Below are 21,022 nucleotides of genomic sequence, written 5' to 3'. Positions count from 1 at the left end.
ACATGAAGCAAACGTGTGGATTTCAAACTCCGACGATCCCCGTCCCCCCTGCGTTATCTACAGGGCGATATCTGTGCGAGGGGAATGGGTTTCAGGCACAATTTCGACTTTACGGCATCAAGCCTAAAGTCTTCCTGAATTAGTTTGCACTCATTAAAATGTTAAAAAGAATAAATTTACTTTTAATGCAGTGATTGGGAAATTAGGCACATGCTATAATGTAGTGCATTAACACTTACTTGGGCTCCATTTTTTTTTTTGTTCAGAAATGATGCGCAGGGAAATTGTTATATAAGATCGCGTTCTAAACGCTTAACATAAACACAGCTTATGCCAGGCAGTCAAAATTCGGAGGTGTTCATTTTCATTTTTGTGAAGGACTAGAAAGAGGGACATCTTATTAATATGTCCTTAGAGCACACTTTTTTAAAAAAGACAAAGTAATTTTAAGTTAGGATTTAGTATACCTATATCAAACCTAGTAAAACCATACAATAAAATTATACGACAGTGCCTAATCAAGAAAATGCTAAAACTCTTAACCACTTTTAAAGAAAGGTGAAATATTAAAGACAATGTTAAGCATGCCTTGGAGAAAAATGTAACAAAACGTTAACATGTAACAAAAATGTAGCACTGCTTATCTGAGGTTATAGCAATAACCGCGTAGGTTAACAGCCCCACAGCAGAAACAAAAGCCACCGACTTTTGCACACAGAGCCGCGGGACCCACAGCAGATTCGTCATGTAGAGTTTCTCTGATTGCTTCTTACAGATACTGACTTCCCAGTGTTTACCTTGAACATGTTAAAGCAGTGTGTACATGGTTAAATACCATCTGTACCGAAATGTTCAAAACATTTGTTCCTTTTGATAAAAATGCAAATCTGGAGAACTGTTGTATCAACACACAGCCGCCAATGTCTGACATGGTGAATTATCACAGCTGGAATTAAATTGTCTCCGAGCAGCTGCTGGCAGCGGAGCTTTCATCAATGTTTGATTCAAATGTAGGGGAAAAAAATCCTCCAGAATGAAACATCATGTTGTCCTTACAGATGGGGTTCGTGTTCATTATCGCACATGGCACAGCAGCCCGCACCAACCAGGTCCCCTTCCCTGGGCTGTCTCTTTGGTTAGGGAGTCGGTGGTCACTGTGAAAAGGAATTAATCTACACACGTACCCTTAGTACTGGATTCCCCCTATTTTCTAATGATTTCTCAAGGTTAGTTTCCTTCACGTCACTTGCCTCCTTCCTGGGACCAAGGTCATTGAGGAAGCCATTACGATGGTCATTCTCCAGGGTCAAGCTCTCCCGTATTCAAATATATTTGGGAAAGTAGGACTTTTTATTATAGGAACTGCCCAGAGGTTCCATTTGGACTGATGTCACTGTTTGTTGTTATTTTAAAATCGACAATCTGACTTGTACAGCTCAGTGGATTGAGCACGGGCTGCGAACCAAAGGGTCACCAGTTCAATTCCCAGTCAGGGCACATGCCCACGTTGTAGGCCAGGTCCCCAAAATGGGGTGCTGGAGAGAAAACCACACGCTGATGTCTCTCTCCCTCTCACCTCCTCTTCCCCTCTCTCTAAAAATGAATAAATAAAATCTTTAAAAAATAAGTAAGACCTTCAATGTCGGAGTCTACCATTCTTTGGAAACCGCTCCCTTGGTCTAATCAAGATCGAGGTTTTTTTTCGGGAGAGTTAAGGGGGTAAGTCAGGGAGACAGACAACAGCCCTAAACCAATAAGTAAGGAATTTGGTAAAAAAACAAGAAGGTGCGTGTTCCATTTGCACCAGTGGATTGCAGACAAACCCAGAGCTGACAAGCTGCTGCCTTTACATTCTCTCAGCTTTCCCGGCCATGACCACATCCTTTCAATTCATTCAGTCAGTCTTTATTGAGCACCTACTACATGCCAGGCACTGTACTAGGCTGTGAGGTGCTAACAAAAACCCAAAACATTTATTTCACATCTCTCCCACCCAAGACCCACGAAACAGGGCCACTGTTCTGCCCCACTGTCTCCCAGATCATGGCAATTTAGTGGAACTATCCCCGGAGCTACGTGAAGTTAAAATATTTCCTATTGAATATTACGTCCATCTGGTTTCCCAAATAACTGCTTACCTGCATGGGCACCAGTACAGTGTGTACGGATGGACGGATTTTATATTCTCTCCCATATTACCTTTGTTTGCAGACGTGTTTCTTTTTATCGAGAGATACGTGTGAGCTGCTAACCTTCGCCGCAGCCTTGGACACGTGGGTGGGACGTGTCGGGCTATTTTCCTTTCCAACAGGTCTTTCCCGTGTCCCCTCCTCCTACGTCATTGCCTTGGGCCACGTACGAGGAAGACAAATTTGGTTCGTGGCTTTTTCCTTGGAGCCTTTTCAATGATCTAAAGAACCCACAAAACACTGACGGACACGTGAAGGGAAGCACCTACCTCGCTGGCTGCGAAAAACGTGTTGTTTGCCTCTGCCATGTTCATGTAGTTACTGCTGGTTCCGAACTGCAAGGAAACAGATTGTTTTAGGTTCATGTGCAGATGAGCAAACAGACTGCGGTGGGCTACTCAGTACCGGGCGGGGTTCAGGAGGAATGCTGGCGTTGGGGTGCGAGAGCGGGCTCACTCAGAGCGAAGGGGACCCGGGCAGTTTCAATGCTCCATTCTCTCCTGTAGGCTGGTTCCCTCAGAAAAATCAAAAACGGAGTTGGGAGGAGGAGAAGGGGGAGAAGGTACAGAAAATAAGCAGCATAGACGGTAGGTAGAAAATAGACAGGGGGGAGGGCAAGAATAGGATGGGAAATATAGAATCTAAAGAACTTGAGACATGTGGTCATAAACTAAAGGGGGGAATGGTGGGGGTGGGGGTGCAGGGGGAGTGGAATGAAGGGGGGGAAATAGAACAACTGTAATGGCATAATCAACAAAATAAAAATTTAAAAAAAAAAGGGGGTTGGGAGAACTCGATCATTCCAGAAAAGAGTGTTGTTTCTCACCAAGACCAAGAGCAAAGAGAGGCGACTGCAAATATTTGGCCAACTGGCCACCAGCGGGTGTTATTTATGGGGCCGCCATTTCTCAGAGGTTAGAAAGAAAAGGTTCCCCCCCCCAAAATCACCTTGACACATTTTTTAAAGCATGTTGCGATTTCATAGCTTACTTTTCCAGAACAGATGTCGCAACTGTGGGTAGGTTAAGAATGTGAATTAAAGGGAATCGAATTCAATTCCCAGGACTCAAATTCTATTTTCTAGTGAATGGGGTGTGGTGTGAATATAAATAAATAATAAGACTAAAGAATATTTTGTTAAATCTCCAGAGTTTAAAACGATATCTATATCCATCAGAGCTGCTGAAAATAGTGATATTTAATCTCTCAGTGTAACATTAAGTGCAAAGAGGTTTAAAAAATAAGCCGGAGCCCATGAACGCAGCAATTTTTATTTAATTCCCTAACACAATAGGCCATTCAGACCATCACAAATAAGACTGTATCAGCATTTCAGACATAAGCTCTTTACTTCTAGAGACCTGTTATCAAAATGTTAAACTTGGATTTGGGCAGAAATGTGTTTTCAGGTTTGGATGGCAGAAGGGGGCACGTTGGTTGCTTTAAACATTCTGTTATCAGTCTGGCAAGATGGAAAGGCTCTGTGGGCAAAATTAGCTGGAGTTGTATTATTTTCCTGATTTTTTTCAAGAGTAAAAAGGATGCCCTCGTTTTTACGGAGTGGATGATTTTCTTCCTTTAATGCATTCAATAGCATAGAGGTTTGCTCTCCAAAGGGTGAAATGTACCTATCCAGTATAAACAGAGCTAGTCATTATTTAAAGGAGAAGGCACAATGTTCCCAAGGCCAGGGGCAGGGGAGAGAAAGGGAGACCAAATAGAACATAGATGTGAATCCTCTGACACTTCTTTCTGGGGGGCTCTTGGCCTGTGCACAAAGCAGGATTGACATGCTACACTCTATCATCATGTCAGGGACCCAGGAACTCAGTGGGGTTCACACACAAGACTTGAATGGTCCCAGAGCGCTGGGCTGGTCCGCAGAAGCAAAATCCCACCCTGCGCAGTGATGCTTCCACACACGTTCACACCGTGAGCTCTCAGATGCAGTTGGACAAATATCTTTATAAGGATCCGGAAAGAGGTATTTGTCTGTGCTTAAGAAAGGCCTGTATCAGGTTTCTTGGAAGCCGTGTGGTATCAAAAGCAAATGTAAAGTTATCTCCACACTATCAAGTTGTAGACATTGAAAATGCAGTTGGATGAATGTCTACCATGCCTCAATAGAGTGGCTTAGATGTGACTTCAAAATTAAAGCACACGGGTACGTGTGCACACACATACACACAGGAACGAACACACACAAACACGCTTCCTCCATGTTTCTCCAATGTTCAAACTATGCAGGAAAAAAGTAGATTCTGTCTTGGAATTCTTGATGAATTAATGATCTTAGAATTCAAATCTCAGGTCTCCATTCCTCATGTTCTTCATAAATATTTTGGAGAACTCGGGTCACGATGTGTGTTTCACGCATCAATCCTGGCTCCCCAAACCGCTGCCGGCCTGCATTTCAACACTAAAGTTATTTAAATGTAGGTTTTGTTGGGGAGTTAGAAATCCATTTAAGGCCAACAGCTCATTATCAGAGAGTACTTTTTTAAAGATTAAACTCACTTATTATCTAATAGCATCTAAAACAAAGAAAAATAAAATGGCTATTAAACTAAGGGCCTAAACAATTCAAAAAAAAACAAATTAAGCTGAGAGTGAAATAAGAACTGGGTTAGAAATCCTCTTCTGAACAGTTAGTATGCGAATGTAATTACTGAAGAAACTACAGCTAATCAGCTGTGAATTGTATCCATTAATTAGTATTTGCCCTGGAGAAATGAGAAAAAGCAGTACCGAGGGGGCAGGCACCTCCAGTGAGCCACTGAGTGAGCCACTCGGCGGTGGTCGTGGAGGTGCTTCGGCGTTCAGTCAAGCCGGGGGGCCCCAGGGGTCCGGGCGTTCAGAGAGCTCTCACCTGGAGGGCCCAAAGCACACCCTGCGTATCTTCTGCATCTGTACAAGGCCTTAAGTAATGGCTTTCATTTGGAAACACTCGGCTATCATGGTGGAAGGGCTGTTGACCCTTTACAACAGAAGCAAAGGTCTCTGTTTTCTTGGGTGTCCAACACGCCCTCCACAGAGATGACTTCAGATGCTGCCGTGTTCCAGGCAGTGCGTTTCTCCTACCAGGCGACCGGGCCCTCGGTTTAGGGCAGTCGGATGAAACACAGGACAGGAGCCCAGTTCAATCTGACCTTCAAATGAACAACTTAAAAAAAAAAAGGATAAGTATGGGCCACGTGCTAGTTGGGATATTCTGAGACTAAAAAAGTGGTCCTTATCTGTGATTCAAATTTAGCTGCGTGTTGTATTTTTTTAAATTGCATTTACTTTTAGAGAGAGGGGAGGGGAGGGAGATAAACATCAATGTGTGGTTGCCTCTCATGCGCCCCCTACTGGGGACCTGGCCTACAACCCAGGCATGTGCCCTGTGACCTTTTGGTTTGCAGGCCAGTGCTCAGTCCACTGAGCCGCACCAGCCACGGTGTATCTCTGACCCCCACAATTGGGGTGGTTACCCTGACCATGTTGGAAGAGACGCCACTTTCCGGGTGACTTAGCTTATCGAGTAATGCTAGCATAACTTCACTTGTTTTCAAACGCAACCCATGAACCTGCTTTACTTGTTTGTATAAGAAGGGATTGGATTCTTACAGAAAAAGTGACTCTTTGGGGACAGGTCTGTAATATAATGATCTCTGAACAATGAACTGCAACTACATTGTGTATAATTAATGTTCCAAGAGACAGTGACCTTGATAAACACATTGCATTATAAGAAATTCTGGGTCCTTGAGGAAAGGGGCCTTGATTGTGTCCCCCACTGGCACCCCCAGAACTGAGGACAGTGCCTGGCACATTATGAGCACCCCAAGATCCGTTGAAGGGAGGGAGGGAAGGAGGAATCCCATTGTACCTTCAGTGTCTCATCTTCACCCATCCTAACTGGAGTAATGGCATCACTTCCGTCTGTCTGAGAGCGGCGATGATGATGATGGTGATGAAGATGATGATAATGATGTGTCTGCCTGGGAAAGCCTTCTACCTACATTATTGAACTTTCCTAAGCGCAACCAAGGGTAATCTGTTTTCCCAAGACCAGTTAGATAAACCTAATTACTATCCCCATTTTCTAAATTAACCAACAGAGGCTTCTAGGGGTCAAGCTTCTAGCCCCAATCAGATCCAAACACGGAAGTCTGACCTCCATCCCGCCTCCCAATCTGTATCACTTATAATCCAACCTGCACAAAACCTGGACTCTTTCACCGATCAATTCCATGCTAAAAGTTATCAATCTTATCTATCTTGCTCAAAGCCAGAACTTTCCAGGGGGCATTTTAAGGTTCCAGATTCCAATGAAATGTTCCCAGGGGAGGGGAGGCATGGCCCTGTAAGTAAGGCCAAGGTTGCAGACCCCGCCATCTCTGACGCGTCACAATGCCTGCAGTTAACCCTTCAAGAACCCACAACGTGCTGTTGTGGGAACCGGAGACAAAATAGGGAAGATGATGGTGAGGTTCCTACATGGATGAAGCGCACGTATTTCTTGAGGGTGAGACAGTAACGCCCCCCCCAGTATATTTTCTTCTGTGGGACACCTCCTTTTGATTGGCCCCCCCAATGCCTTGTGGGAACACACTTTGGGAAGCCTTGTTCCAAACTCTTTGCTCATGGTATCTTTTTATTTTCCCTGAATCCTTACAAAAGATAATAAGCTAATTGTGTGCAATGGCAGAGTGCAGGCATTCTGCAAATCAACAAGAATTTCTGAATTTTGCATTGTAAGTCACCTTCATTTGGCCTATTTCCAGACTTTCGAAGTGGTAACTCTTCATCGTTGCTCCTTCAAAGAGCTTCTAGATTTCAGGAGTCAAAACAAAGTATTTGTAAATGAGTACCATGGGAAAGAGAGCTAACTACTCCAAGGAGAACATACAAACATTATGAAAAAAAGTCACATATAGACATGCAAATGGTCACTGGGAGGCGGGGGGCATTTATGAGGCCTTTGCCGCTTTGATAGGCTCTAACAGATGATCCCCCCAAATTTAATCATAAGGCAGAATGAAGTTGCTCTGAGTATGCCTGACTCTTCATAATTTTACAAAAGAACATCTTCATTGCACTTGGAAGTAGATTTACTTTTGCTGCTTACTGAGTAATTACAGCTTCAGTGAGTACCAATTTATGAAGGACACCAATTAAAAAGAAGTATCACAGGGTTTTAAAAAAGTTATTAAAGACCATTGTGTTGGTGGGGTGTCAAACCATGTGAGGTGCCAAAGGAAATGAACGGTGATTGCTATTAAGTCCAGCTCATCCAGCAAGAGGCTGGGGAGGCCACGGAGCAGCGCGGACGAGAAGCCGTCTGTAATCCCAAGGCAGTTGAGTCCACACCACCCCATTCCCACTGAAATTATTTTGTGAAGAATCGTCATAGGCTTCTAATAAATCAGGATAAACACAGGGCATCAAACAGCTAAATGGCATAAATTTCATCCTTTAAAAAAAGATCATCTCTTGAACTCTCTTTTCCGGGTTCCCATTAGGTTGGTTAGCAGACACCAACCTAATTTGATGCCTCAGTAGGGACATCTGTCATTGCTGACACAGATGAACTGTGCCATCGTGGGCCAAGCATGCCAAGCACCGACACGTGATGGGGGAGGCAGCGTGGCGACGTCCAGTCTCTCCCAGGCTCTGCTAACGACTCCGTGGGAAAGAACAGGTCGACTCGGTCAACTTAGCGCAGATGACCGTGTTTTAACCACACTCCTCAGTGGGGATCTGTTCCAGGCTACAGGACCCACAGGAGTGAACACAAGCCCAATATGGCAAATGACACCACCCCCCAAAAATTCTCGGGAGTAGGCCTGGAGCTCCCAATCAGGAAACAGAGAAGGACTCAGTGAAGAAAGAGAGTCTACCCCCAAGGTGAGGGGTTCACAGTGGTTTGGAAACACAAAACTGGCAGATGAGGACTCTGAGGTATAATTAGCAGGAGAATATACAGACACACACACACAACTTGGCTACTTGTGTATATACAATTATACAGAGAGAATTATGCACACATATATAGCTATATATATGTGTATATATATATATATATATGTATCCCTCATGTGTAGGGATATATATATATTCATATATATATATATCCCTACACATGAGGGGGGCCCAAAAATCAAAATTTATTTATAAAAAATGTGTATTTATTTTTTAAAAACTGTTTAAACTTCAGTCACCTTCAAAGTCCTCTCCATTGGAGGCAACACACCTATCGAGATATTTTCTTCCACTGCTCAAAACAGTTTTTGAACTCAATTTTGATGCTTTTTTGGTGCTTCTGCCATTTTTGTTTGTTTGACCTCTTCCACATCAACAAAACGTTTCACTTGGAGGGCTTTTTTCACCCAGGGAAACAAAAAAAGTTGCTTGGAGTGAGGCTGGGTAAATACGGAGCGTGGGGCACGGGGATCATGTCCTTTTTGGTCAAAACTGCTGAACACTCAGCACGGTGTGGGCAGGTGCACTTGTAAATCACCCATCATGACGTGGGCGAACAGTCCTCAAATAAAATTCACTGAAGCCAAACACAGCCTCTCACAACACCACCAGCAGGCACACTGAGAAGGATGGGTTCCCGGTAGGGGAAGCCCGTACTACAAAAATATTATTGGCCTTTCCACATGCTAAAAATTCCTAGGTATTTATCTCCTGAGCACCAGAGTCATGTATATAAATAACTGCCACCACACTTTCACTTGGGGTCAACAGGCTTCTCCATCAACCCTACGAGCAAAACCAAACTCCTCCTCTTCCCCCCCAACCCTGCTCCACTCGCAGCCTCCCCATCTCCTTTGATGGGGACTGGCTTAGTTCCGGTGACTCGGGCCAAAAGTCATGCCCGAGTCCACATGGTCTCCCATGTTTCTGCTGGCTCATCTTTCTGGTGATACCCAAAGCTGACCACGTGTCACCACCTCCGTGGGTCACTGCTGTAGCCCCTCCCCAGCCCCAGCTCCGCTGTGCTCCCTACACCACAGTGTATTCTGAGCACACACCCAAGGACGTCATTCAAAAACCCAAGTCGGATCACATCGCTCTGCTCCAAGCTTTCCAGAGCCTTCCCATTCACTTGGCGAAGATGCCCAAATCCGCACACTGGCCTTGGTTTCTTCTCCGAGTCTTCGCGGACAGTCTCCCTGCTACACATGGTACTCCAGCCTGCTGGCCGCCTGCTGAAGACCCTAGACAGCACCTCCCCACCTCGGGGCCTTTCCACTGGCTGCTGCCTTGGTAGGCAATGTCGTCCCTCCCAACGTCCCCAGGGCTTGCTCACTCCCCTCCTTTTGGGTCTTTCCTCAATGCCCCCTTCTCTCTAATGACCCCAGGCCTCCACCTCCAGCACCTTCTATGCTCTTCCCCTAGTTGATTTTTCCCACACACCTTTCGACATACTTACTGTCTTTCTCCCTGCCTGCTAGAATGTAAATTTAGGGAAAAGAATCAGTCTCCCACTGTGTACACCGATGTCCCGGTATCCATGAATGTTTGATAGACAGCAGATATTCCTTAAATCTCAACTGAATGAATTCCTCGATGTGAAATGATGACATGTAGAATTGCTCTCCAGGCCAAGCAGGGCACGGTCTAAACATAATCCAAGTGGAAAGGAGAAGCCAAGCACCCATTGCCCCGGGTCCCTCCACGGACTGTGCCCAACGGGGGAAAACATGGTAACAGGATGAGTTGTATAAAAGTAGTATTTTTTTATGCTAGAGATAGTTAGCATTTTCTAGACTAAAGCTTACTCTAACGCTTTCCCAGAAAATATACGGAGGCCTAGGAGGATGGGGCTGGAGCGCTCAGGGCAGGCCTTAGGTGGCTGGGACAGAGCTTCAAGGACAACCCAGGACCTCACCCCCAGGCGAGGACCATCGTGCAGAACCATCTGGACGAGTTAGAAGAGGAAGCCAGTAGCGCGGCAAGCATTTGAGGATGAAATCCGACAGCTGGTTTTCTTTCTTTCTTTTTTTTTATTGTTTAAAAATCTCTGTTAAAAGAAAATCGCTCTACAGTCCAGGTCAGTTTCCCAGTGTGGTGCGAGGGGACCACAGGATAACTGGATACTTGCTGAAAATGCAGATTCCCTGGCCCCACCTTGGATTTACTCTATTAGAATCTCTAGGCAGGGGAGGGAGGGCCCTAAAAGTTACTGTATTTTTAGCCAGTTCCTCAGGAATTCTAAAACACACTAACACTTGAAAAGGACTAGCCTGGCTCATTTCAGACTAATGTGGTGGAAATGTCTTTTTGTACATAAACCTCTCTGTCTACCTGAGGAGGGTATTACTGAAACGCTGACGTAGCAGCAGCTGCTACAGGCAAACGCAGCCACTCGTGAGGCGGCCGTCGGCCAGGAGGCGAGACGGAGCATCCTAGGCTGGACCACGCAGGGAAGGCAAGCTCCACTCTCAGATTTCTCACCGAGTTCTGTGGACCCACAGTCAGAACAACAATGCCTAAACATATGGGCCCTCCCCAAACGGGGAGGCCTTTGGATTTCCATGATCTGGACGCATTTGAGTCTGTGAATTGCAGAACCATCTGGACAAGTTAGAAGTGGCCAGGGATTAAAAAAAATTAAAACCAACTGCACTTGTTTAATATCACAAATAAATGCAAGTAGAGGAGAGGTTCCTAGGCTTTCCAAATCACATTTTCTTTTTATTTTTTTTCTGATTAAAAAAATGTTTTATTGCTCTACTATTATAGTTGTCCCAATTTTCTCCCTTTTGCCCTCCTCTGCCCACCCTCACCTTCCCACATCACATTTGCTTTTTAGCAAAAATGGAGCAACCCTGGGGGCGGGCCCAGCAACCAAGCATGACCCACAGTCGGAGAACAGGAGAACGAGGTCCTGGGTTTCTGTAACCACACACACAACAGGCCAACGGTAACCAGCACACACACTGTTCAGGGGCCACACTTCCCACGTCATTCTGGTCTATCACCGCCCTTCCTCCGAAAAGCCCTCCCAACCCTTAAGTGAGTACCTATCGATGCTGATGAAGAGGACATATTGGGGAAGTCCATCTGCCTTGCTGAAGACATCAGAACATTCCAGGAGACGATACGATTGTTGCTTTTCAGAGATGACAGCACAATCAGGGTGATGGGCACACGTATCTATCAAACTGAGGGCCCGTCAGTGACTGAAACTGAGAAGTGGCCCGCAAGTTTAGGGGAAGGAATGGCCACGGTGAGTAACAAGTCTTGAACCAAGGAAGACGGCCGGAGGAGGGAGCACCCCAGCAGACTGAAGTGTGCACGGGCTTGGTTCCAAGGACAGGGCAGAGGCCAACACGGCTGTGGGGCAGGTGCCAGGTCCTGAGAGAAGGGAGGTGAGCCGGGAGAGACGGCGGGCAGCCAAGCTCTGGCCAATCTGAAGGCCTTACAATGCCCCCAACACGATGGTCCCTGAAGGACTTTGTTGGGAGGGAGCGAAAGAGACTGGGAAGAGCAGTACTGGAAAGCCGGGAAGCAAAAAGACCAGTGAAGACCACGCCGAGGCCAGCATGACGCTGCAGGTGCCCAGACAGGGCAACGAAACACAGAGAGCACGTCATGTCAAGTTAACCCAACTGCCGCGGAACCGCGATCTCGCCGAACTAGTTGTGGGTGGTAGGCGACCTACTCTGTCTTGAGGGCAAGTTCAAATCCCAGCTGAGCTCCTTGTCGGCCGGGTAATTGTGCACAAGCTACTGACTGAGCTTCTGTGTGCTTTAGGCTCCCACCAAGAACACGGCGCTAACAGTAGCACTTGCCTCATCCTGGGTGTGTTGAGGACCAAGTGGGTTATGCCGAAAGCCACCTTTTCTGTCTGCACCAGTGGCCAGGGTAACATGTCGATGCGCTTTGCAGACACCAAAATAGAGCGACACATACATTTTACAAAGTGCTACGGCTTATAGAACAGCACTCGGCAGTTTTCCTACTTAAGGAACTCCAATCCATGGCTTCCCAACGGTACGTACAGGAAACAGAAACTCGTGTCCATGGGCGGCCAGTCCCCACGTGATCTGGTTGCTGGTCCCAAGGCTGCTGTCACCCACCAAGTCCCAGGATCACTGCCCTGGCTGCCCCTCACTCCCTCCTCTGGGCCCTCGCACCCGCTTTCCTCCCAACCTGGACCATCCTCTGCTCCGGCCTTGGTGTGTGTAGGCTCTGCTAACACCCCCTCCTCGGGAAGGCCTCCCCAGATCAGCCTGGCTAACAGGACACGCGCAGCCCTCAGTCTTTTGTCCATTCCCCTGCTTTTTGTTCCCACAGAGGGCTGGTCACTGCCTGACTTCACTGCATTCAGCTGTCTGCCTGTCTGTCTGTCTACTGTCTCATTTCAGTAGAATGGACAGTCCATGATGACGGGGAATTCATCCGCATGGATGGGGCTTCCTCTGGTTCTAGGCCACGGCTGGCCCAGGGCGGCAGGCAGGTGCTCAGCATATACCTGTTGGACGGACGAAGGAGTGAATGAACGAGCCAGAGAGACCGAAGTTCGAATCCCAACTCTACCACTTACAAGCTGGGTATCATCAGGGAGACTGCTTCCTGACACCTCTCTGAACTTATTTCCTCTGTTCTAAGGAGGAAAGGACAGAACTTTGTGTCAGGAGAAGCGAGAGGACACAACGTCCCCGGCAAAAAGTGTCACTTGGAAGAGGCACTGGAGAAATGTAAGAAAATTAACAATGAGGAGCCTGGAAAAGTAGGAATGTGATAATCTGGGGAAAACAGATGGGTAAGTAAAACATGTCCTGTAATATTTATCAAGTGCCTACACTATAAAAGAGACAATGGGAGACACTGGGTAAAAATCTGCGAGAGAGACTCAGTTCCCACCCAAGGAGAGCTCTGATGGGAAGGACCCCCTCGACCCCCCAAGGCGGGCGCCTGCCACACCAGGGTAGACGCACAGCCTTCTCTCTGGAAAAGCTGGCGGAAGGGTTCAAAGAAGAGGAGCCATTGGCGTGGGGTCTTGAAGGGTGGGTAGGAGCTTGTCTGTGAAATGAGAGCACTCTGGTGGAGAAAGCTGCTTGGGCAAAGGACAATCGTCAGGAAAGCAGGCTGGGCAGACACGGGAACACGCATGTTCTGAACAGCGAGAACAGAGGGAGGGTGGCCACGGGGGCCAACAACTATAGACTTCACCTTGGAGAGGTTTAGCTCTGACACGCTGCACGGATAAAAGGTACATTTGTAGGTGGAGGGAAGTCTAAGCTCAAAGGACAAGGAAGACCAGTCAACAGGAACAGGAAGATTCAGAGTACGACTTCCAGGAAATAACAACAATGCCCATTCTATGTCTCTTCCATTGCATGTGGCAAAGTGTGGGGATCTTTTCTGTACTAACAACAACTGGTAACACAGTCATGCTTGGTCTGTTCTGGTTTCTCCAAGGTCGTTGAAGTGACAGCTAAGAGCCATTTAGTACAGATGGAAAAGGTGGCTCCTTTCTTCACTGTCACTGTAAGAATCAGAAGGACCCCTTCCCCTGGCCCCAAAAGATCAGACACTGACAGGCAAATGTTACCAGCACTACGGCGCTCAGGTTCCAAAAGAGCCGCATCTCATGATCAATTCCAATATCCCTGGGAGGAAGAGCTGCCTATCTCTCCTGTGTCACGGGCACTTCAGTGCAAACTTTGTTTGTAAGAAGTAGACCCACTGAGGTGCATAGTGGGGACCATCTTCAAGGATGCTCAGAAAACGACTCCTTGGAAAAGGCTCCACCCTGACCACTCCCGGCTGGACTGCGTTCTCCTCCTCCAAGCTCCATGGCAACCTGTACATCACTCTACACTGTGCCCTGGAGGGCAGAGGCCATTTATGCCTCATTGGCTATTGCAGCTTCATGGCCCAGCACACAGTAGGCACTCAACTGATAAGGCAACAGCTTCAGGATTGGCATCAGGGGCACCTGCCATCGGCAGCTTCACAGTGGTTAAAGACGTTTGAGTAAGGTGTTTATTTTTCTGTGCACAGGGCATCACCCACTGTGATGGTCGCTAAAGTCTGCCAAGCCTTAAAACAACAGAGAAATGCAAAGTCACAGAAGATAAAGTCTGAGTAATTTCCAGGTTCTGCCAGATTTATAGTTCATGTTCAACCAAATGACTAAGGACCTTGGAGGCCTAAGGGAACAACAAATGAATGAAGAAAAATGTTCCTCAGTATTTTTAAATAGAAACATCTTAACTAATTACATTTATTTAGCTCAGTAACCAAACTCTACTCACCAGTGATAAAACATGTGCTCTAATTTCAGTTCCTCTAATTATGACTTAGTATGAATTCCACCAGAACACCAATGACTCCTTATATTGTCTTCCATTCTTGGATCTCTAAACTCTAAAATTTAATATTGTTAAACCACATCATGTCTAAATAGATTGTATAAATATGTAGGGGTCTAGATTAGCGATTCTCAACTAGGGGTCACTTTGCTCCCCCAGGGGCCATTGGAAAATGCCCAGAGAGATGTCATTGTCATGACTACTGGGTGCCTTGAGCATCTAATGAGTCAAGGCCAGGGATGTTGCTAAACCTTCTGCAATGCACGAGGCAGCCCCCACAACAAAGAATTACCCTGTCCGAAAAGTCAATAGTGCTAAGACTGAGAAACTCTAAAACAGAGCGATCCATACATCAGGCACAAACATACAATAGAGACAGTATTTTAAAATAAATATTACAGGATGGCTGCTTCTACACGACCCAAACATAACTGGCGTTTTTGTCTTCAAGTGGCATTAAGCTGACTGTGCATATATCTATTTGTAAGATTATTGACCGCAATCCAGGATTATCTCAAATGTGTTACAAATAGGTATCAACTATAGTTGGTTCTCAGCTATGAATGTATTTACGTAAATACTCAGTTGCTTTTTCCCCCCCTACTGTGAGTAAGTCAACAAATAGAAATGGATTAACATGTTCTTCTAAGGCTAACAATTTAAAAAGATCAATAAACTATAAACTCTCCCTGAAGAATTAAGTGACTTAATGTGTTTATTTTCAATCCTCAACCATTTTTATTTATTCTTTTAATTATAGTCGATATTCATTATTATTTTATCCTAGTCTCAGGTGTACAACATGGTGGTTAGACATTTATATGCAATTTACAAAGTGATACCCCAATAAGTCTATTACCTGCCTGACACCATACATAGTTACGACAGTATTATTGACTACATACCCGATTAACTTCAGTCATTTTTGGCAAACCCAATACTGGAATCCTACTTCACTCAGAAATCATCAATGGTAAGAAGTTTCTCAGCATAAAGAATATAGAGTAATCATTAAAATGAAACAGGATTACATAGGAGGTCTTCTCAGGTCTACTAATTCCTATCTATCAATTCCAAAACTTCACAGACAAGTCTCAGATGCTGGAGGAAAAATCGTTAGGACTTAAGACACAAAACCACTGGAACTGGTCTGGCTGCTGAAACACTCCACGGCCGGCATTTGAGAGCCAGCGGCACAGGGCTTCCGCTCACGCCGCAAGAATATCTGGATCACATACAGTTCTCTGTGAGTTTGTGATTGCCCGAATTCTGTAGGGTCTTTTTACCAGATGGGTGATAGTATGGTTTTCACTGGTTCTCTCTGTCTTACCAGTTCATTTGTTTATCTCAAGTCTTTTACTAGGCAAGTCTCACGGGAGACTAAATCCTACTTCCGATAAGGTTTGGGGGACAGAGGGAGAGAAATCACATTCCTCTCAACCAAGGATTCTGAAATGTGCAACTTAAGATTTTATATATTTATTTTTAAAGAGGGGTTTCCCCCCCAAGACCCTTATTTTAATTAGGCTGCATAGGAGCCTAATAGTTTCCTAAACAGCATCATAAAATCAAATCCCTTCAAAGTCAGGGCTATTGGCTTTCATCTTGAAGGCAAACAGCAGAATTCAGTCGAGAGATGTCAATGTTAATCTGGTGTATAACACAAACTTATCATAGCATTTTATATAAAATAACCATGAACTTAAGCATTCCTAAACAAGAGAGGCATTTTACTCTTAGAATCCAAAACAGCACTGTCTACTAATGCATTCAAGGTTACCTTAACATTTCCTTGCATGAATTTAAAGAGATGGGATTATACAGCAATTTGTAAGCAGCTCATCTTAAATCATGTATCAAATTTCACACGCTTCATCAAAAACTAAAGTCTATTCCAGAGAACTGACTCAACTATATGAAGGCAGATTACATCGTTGTAAATGCAAAAAGTGGCCAAAAAGGAAAGAAAACAGATGTAAGAAAAATCTTAGAACAGTAACAAAGGGATATTAGTGAGGCTGTGTTCTAAGCTAAAGACAGTATGTGAATACAATCTAAAAACTTACTAACCTTCTCCACGTGCCAATTAAAATGCAAACTATGGGAGGGGAGAGTTTTAATTAGAAACTTCAAATAATGAAAGACAAACCTGGCTTTAAAGTAAAACGTTAGCTAGCACCTTATTTACAGGGAATCATTTATAATGCACGTGTTACCAGCCTACACTGACTCCATCTACCCTACAAAGAGAATTTTTTTTCACTGCTACTAGTGAAAGAATATATATGGCACACACAAAAAATTACTCCAGATTCCACAGTGCTGCTTAATAACTGCGGGAGAAGGGAAGATCCATCAAAAAGCCTATCTATAAATTACTTTGGCTATAATAAAAATAAGAGGTATGATTTTTTTAAAGAACTGCAGCTGCCTTCATATCAAGATTAATATTGAAAATAACCCCAGTCTAACAGGGCCCCTGGGATGAGGGAGAGATTCCATGAGGGACGTCCATCTGGCATCAGCCACTAGCCACTGCCCCCCTTCCCCACTGTTCTCTGCGAGGACTCCACGCCAAAAATAAGTGCTTGCAGAAGCCTGTGCCTTTCAAAACTACGAATGTCACCCGAACTATCTCTTTCACGTTTAATGACATTAGTATGATTACAAAGATGTGAGCTGAAAATCCAAACGAATGACTGAAAATAAAGAGGTTCATGTGGAAGGAAGAGTCCTGGCATGAAAAGAACAGATTTCTCCATGAGAAAAGAAACCCTTCAGAGATAACAGGAAGTATATTGAGAGCGCCTGATCCTAGCACTGATGGAGGAGAAGAGCTAGGAAAACACGGGGTGCCCACTGCACCCCAACATGGACAGTTATAAACTCCCTTTCCACCAACAAGCGCTAGAAGGAAGCCCTCAGGTGCCTGCCCATCAACTGTGGGGCACAAGCTTTAAAGTTTCTTCCTTTGCCAGTCAGGGCACTTTTTAATGTAAGAAAAGTAACTTTTCTAAAGAGAGACAAGACGTAATTCCTGATGGCAGAACCTGAAGTTGATGCCTTATGTGGTCACGTGTGGCTCTGTGACAAACACTGACCGAGGAACCCTCACCCTGCTCCTGGGAAATGTGAATCGGGATGTGAATGCCAGAGGGTCCAGGTGCCATCCTGGAGTGGTACCAGGCAGCAGCGGGAAAGCGGAAAACACCCAACACTAAACACAATGTAATATAGATAATTACATTATATGTATAATATAAATATATATATAAAAGATTTTATTTATTTATTTTTAGAGAGAAGGGAAGGGAGAGAGGGAGAGAAACGTCAATGTGTGGTTACCTCTTGCACGCCCCCTACTTGAGACCTGGCCTGCAAGCTAGGCGTGTGCTCTGTCTGGGAATTGAACCAGTGACTCTTTGCTTTGCAAGCTGGTACTTAATCCACTGAGACACCCCAGCCAGGGCTGTAACATATTTTAAACGGATCCTAAAGTTTGCCAAACCTTATGGACTCCGACAGTGTAGAGAAACTTCATTAACTAAACAAGGTCTTCTCAAGAGTTTTTATGGTATCAAATATATACATCTAGAAAGGTTGTGTGTCTCAAATGTGTCCATTTTATTTTAAACAATTCTGAAGTGGTTTTAATGACATGGGAAAATGGTTGTGGCATGATAGAAAACCATAAATCAAAACCACATACAGGAAGACATAACTTTTTTAGTTTTTCTATGCTTTTTTAAAATTAGCACCTACTAGTTCTGTAATTATGGAAAACCATTTACGATAAAATGCACTGAGAAGTATTTCCTTCATCTCTGTCAGCATGTAAGTAAATAAAAATCGTAAAAGTAAAAGCCAACGATGTTCCATGTTTACTGCTTATTCACTTACTCATTCTTACAACAAACGCATCTCGATAGCACCTGTGCGCTATGCAGTTTGTTAAAATACTGAGACTACACCACAAGCCCAAAAAACGGGTTCCTACCTTCAGGGAGCACATGGCCTAGAGCAGGGAAGTCAGACAGCAATCAAATGATTATAGAAACGTTATGGTGAAAATCCACCTGCAAAGCATGCCACGAAGAAGGACAGAGGGTACGTCAGGACAGGTGCTGGCAGACCAGCATGCTGGGATGATACCAGCATGCACTGGGGTGGTGATGGCAGGCGGGGGAGCCAAGACGGGGACAGTTGAGAAGTGGGTGGATTCCAGGGTGATGAAGAGTTCAGAAAGGCGAGTGAGCGGGGGCCACTCAGGAGGATGGCTAGGTCTGGGGCTCGTGTGACTGGGTAGGTGGCAACGCCATTCATTGAAACAAGGGAAGCTAAATAACACCGGGCTTGGGGATGGGTGGAGGGCTGAATCATGGGTGCATTTCGAACGTGTTGGGGCAGAGGCACCCAAGGGATGTCTATCATTTGCAGGGAAGGTCTGGAATAGGTAGAGACTTGTTTCGTAAGACTCATGGGTGCAGATGTTCAATGAAACCATCAGCATGAAGGCCATCTGGGAGGGGAGAACTGACAGAAGGGGACCTACAGCAGGGCCACGAGGAACCCCAACATTTAATGACAGGGATGCTGATCCAGCCAAGGATCCCACAAGAGACTGGCCAGAGTTTCAGAAGGGCTGGCTAGCAAGAGGGACATTCCTGACATCAAGAGAAGACTTCAGCCAGTGAGAGGCATCGGTCACATTACACACAACAACTTGGAAGCTGAAATCTTTGTAGGTGGGGTTAGTGATGCCAAGACACTTTACCTTTCACAGAGGCTCAGACTCAAAAGGTGAGGCAGCAAGAGCACCAGCTGCCCTCAGGGAGTTGTGAGGACAAGACAGACAGACAGGCAACGAACAACTCTGAACCACAGCCAAAGAAACCCAAACGCTCAACTCCAGTTTCAGTGGGAGGATGAGAGAAGTGTAGGAGAGAGAAGGCAGTGGCTCAGAAGAAGCCGAAATGGAGAGAAAACCCAGGGGGCAGCCTTTAGGTGATCTTGACCGGTACCTGAGAAAGAATAATAAGCATATAAATTATCTGCCAATAGATACACAGAGACCAAAAGTGCCTATAAAGGAAAGTCCCTCAGGACAAGTGGACAGTAGAGATTCTCATAATAAAGCCAAAGATGTATTACTTGGGATTCGTGAAAAGGCCTCTTTTGCCAGTGAAGAGGAAGAGCTGGGTGTCCCACGGACTGTCGGTCTGGCAGAAGTAGACACACCGGGCCATGACCATGACCATGACCATGGCCATGACCATAGCTCAAGGGCCACCGAAGCTGCTGAGTCATAGTACCAAAAAAGGAAAAAGACACCCCTTCATCATTCTTGTGACAAAGGGGGAAAAAATGAGCTATCCCAATGCCCTTTTCCTGCTAGCAAATGTCATCTATTTAAAGATATTATAGATCGACTTCACCTCAAGACTTAATTTTAACAGAGAGATGGTTGAAAAACAAACATACATGTATTGAGCAAAAAACACCTCCTGTCTCCACTTTTATTCACCCACACCCTGCAAGGATGAGAAATCACCCAGATGTTCAGAGGAAAACGATACCTACTAGAAGAAAGGGGCCTACAAGGCCCACTTCTGTCTCCGGGACAACAAATTCGTAAGCCTGAGACTACCGCGGTCCATGTCTCCTTGACACTGTTTTAGAAATAGGAGATTCCAACTACATTTTACACTTCAAGCTAATGCACAACACACTAACAGGCAATTTCTAATGAAGGTAGCAACCATTTCTCACGGAGCACTTTGGCTTTTAGTAAATGCCGATGTTGGGGCCCTTTTCAATGGACAGATTTGTCTACAGAGCAGGGTGAATTCCTACAAGTCCGCCATTTTTGAAATCAGAAATCTAATGACTAATCAGGATCCATGAATTTCCCTCCCAATTCTGACATGTATGAAGAGTGAAACGCACACCCACACTGACCCGTTGCCCTTTCATCTGAGGTCCTGTCAGCTCTATAAAGCAAGCAGAGGTATACTTCCATGTCTCCAAGCTGGGAAAAAGTCACTAATGAACTGTACTTTCTGGATAGATTTCTGGTATATACTTTGTTTCTTGAACACCCGCCCCCCACCCTCCCACTTCAGGCCACCTCCTGCGTCTGAAATGCAGCTGCTTCTTCCCACCTGCACCCCAACACCCCTGGCATCTGCCCCCACCCCGCCCCGCTATCATTCATCACACCACCCCTTCTCCTACAGGAACCTCGTCAGCTCAGGACACTGGGGTGGCTGTCTCCTTGCTGGGGATCTTCAAAGCCCTTCCTTCTTGTTTCAGGTGTAGATCACAGTGACTGGATATTCCCATTATCAAATGACCCCCACAATAAGTCTAGTTTCTGTCACCGTACAAAGCTACTATTACTGATGATAATCCCCATGCTGTACGTTACATCACCTACTCCATCTTGCTCCCCCACCAACAGGTGTGGTCTCTTTCTTACCAGGTTTCGGATCGATGCTTTGTTCCTCTTTCTGC

At 45.3% G+C, this 21,022-nt stretch overlaps 1 protein-coding gene across 2 annotated transcripts in view; it reads right to left on the bottom strand.

The window, feature by feature from the left end:
- The window catches only part of TOX3 (TOX high mobility group box family member 3), a 98,853-nt gene that overhangs the window by 27,387 nt on the left and 50,444 nt on the right, over window positions 1-21,022 (bottom strand). For both annotated transcript variants that reach the window (XM_037141564.2, XM_037141565.2), the window contains exon 2: window positions 2,459-2,524. In XM_037141564.2, the coding sequence (XP_036997459.1) occupies window positions 2,459-2,524 (66 nt within the window). The remainder of the gene's footprint in view (window positions 1-2,458; window positions 2,525-21,022) is intronic.

Source organism: Artibeus jamaicensis, unplaced genomic scaffold, assembly GCF_021234435.1.
Source record: "Artibeus jamaicensis isolate MK-2021 breed Jamaican fruit bat unplaced genomic scaffold, CSHL_Jam_final contig_3152, whole genome shotgun sequence".
Classification (NCBI taxonomy): domain Eukaryota; kingdom Metazoa; phylum Chordata; class Mammalia; order Chiroptera; family Phyllostomidae; genus Artibeus; species Artibeus jamaicensis.
The sequence above is the reverse complement of the archived record's forward strand: the minus strand, read 5'-3'. Positions and strand labels throughout refer to the sequence as shown.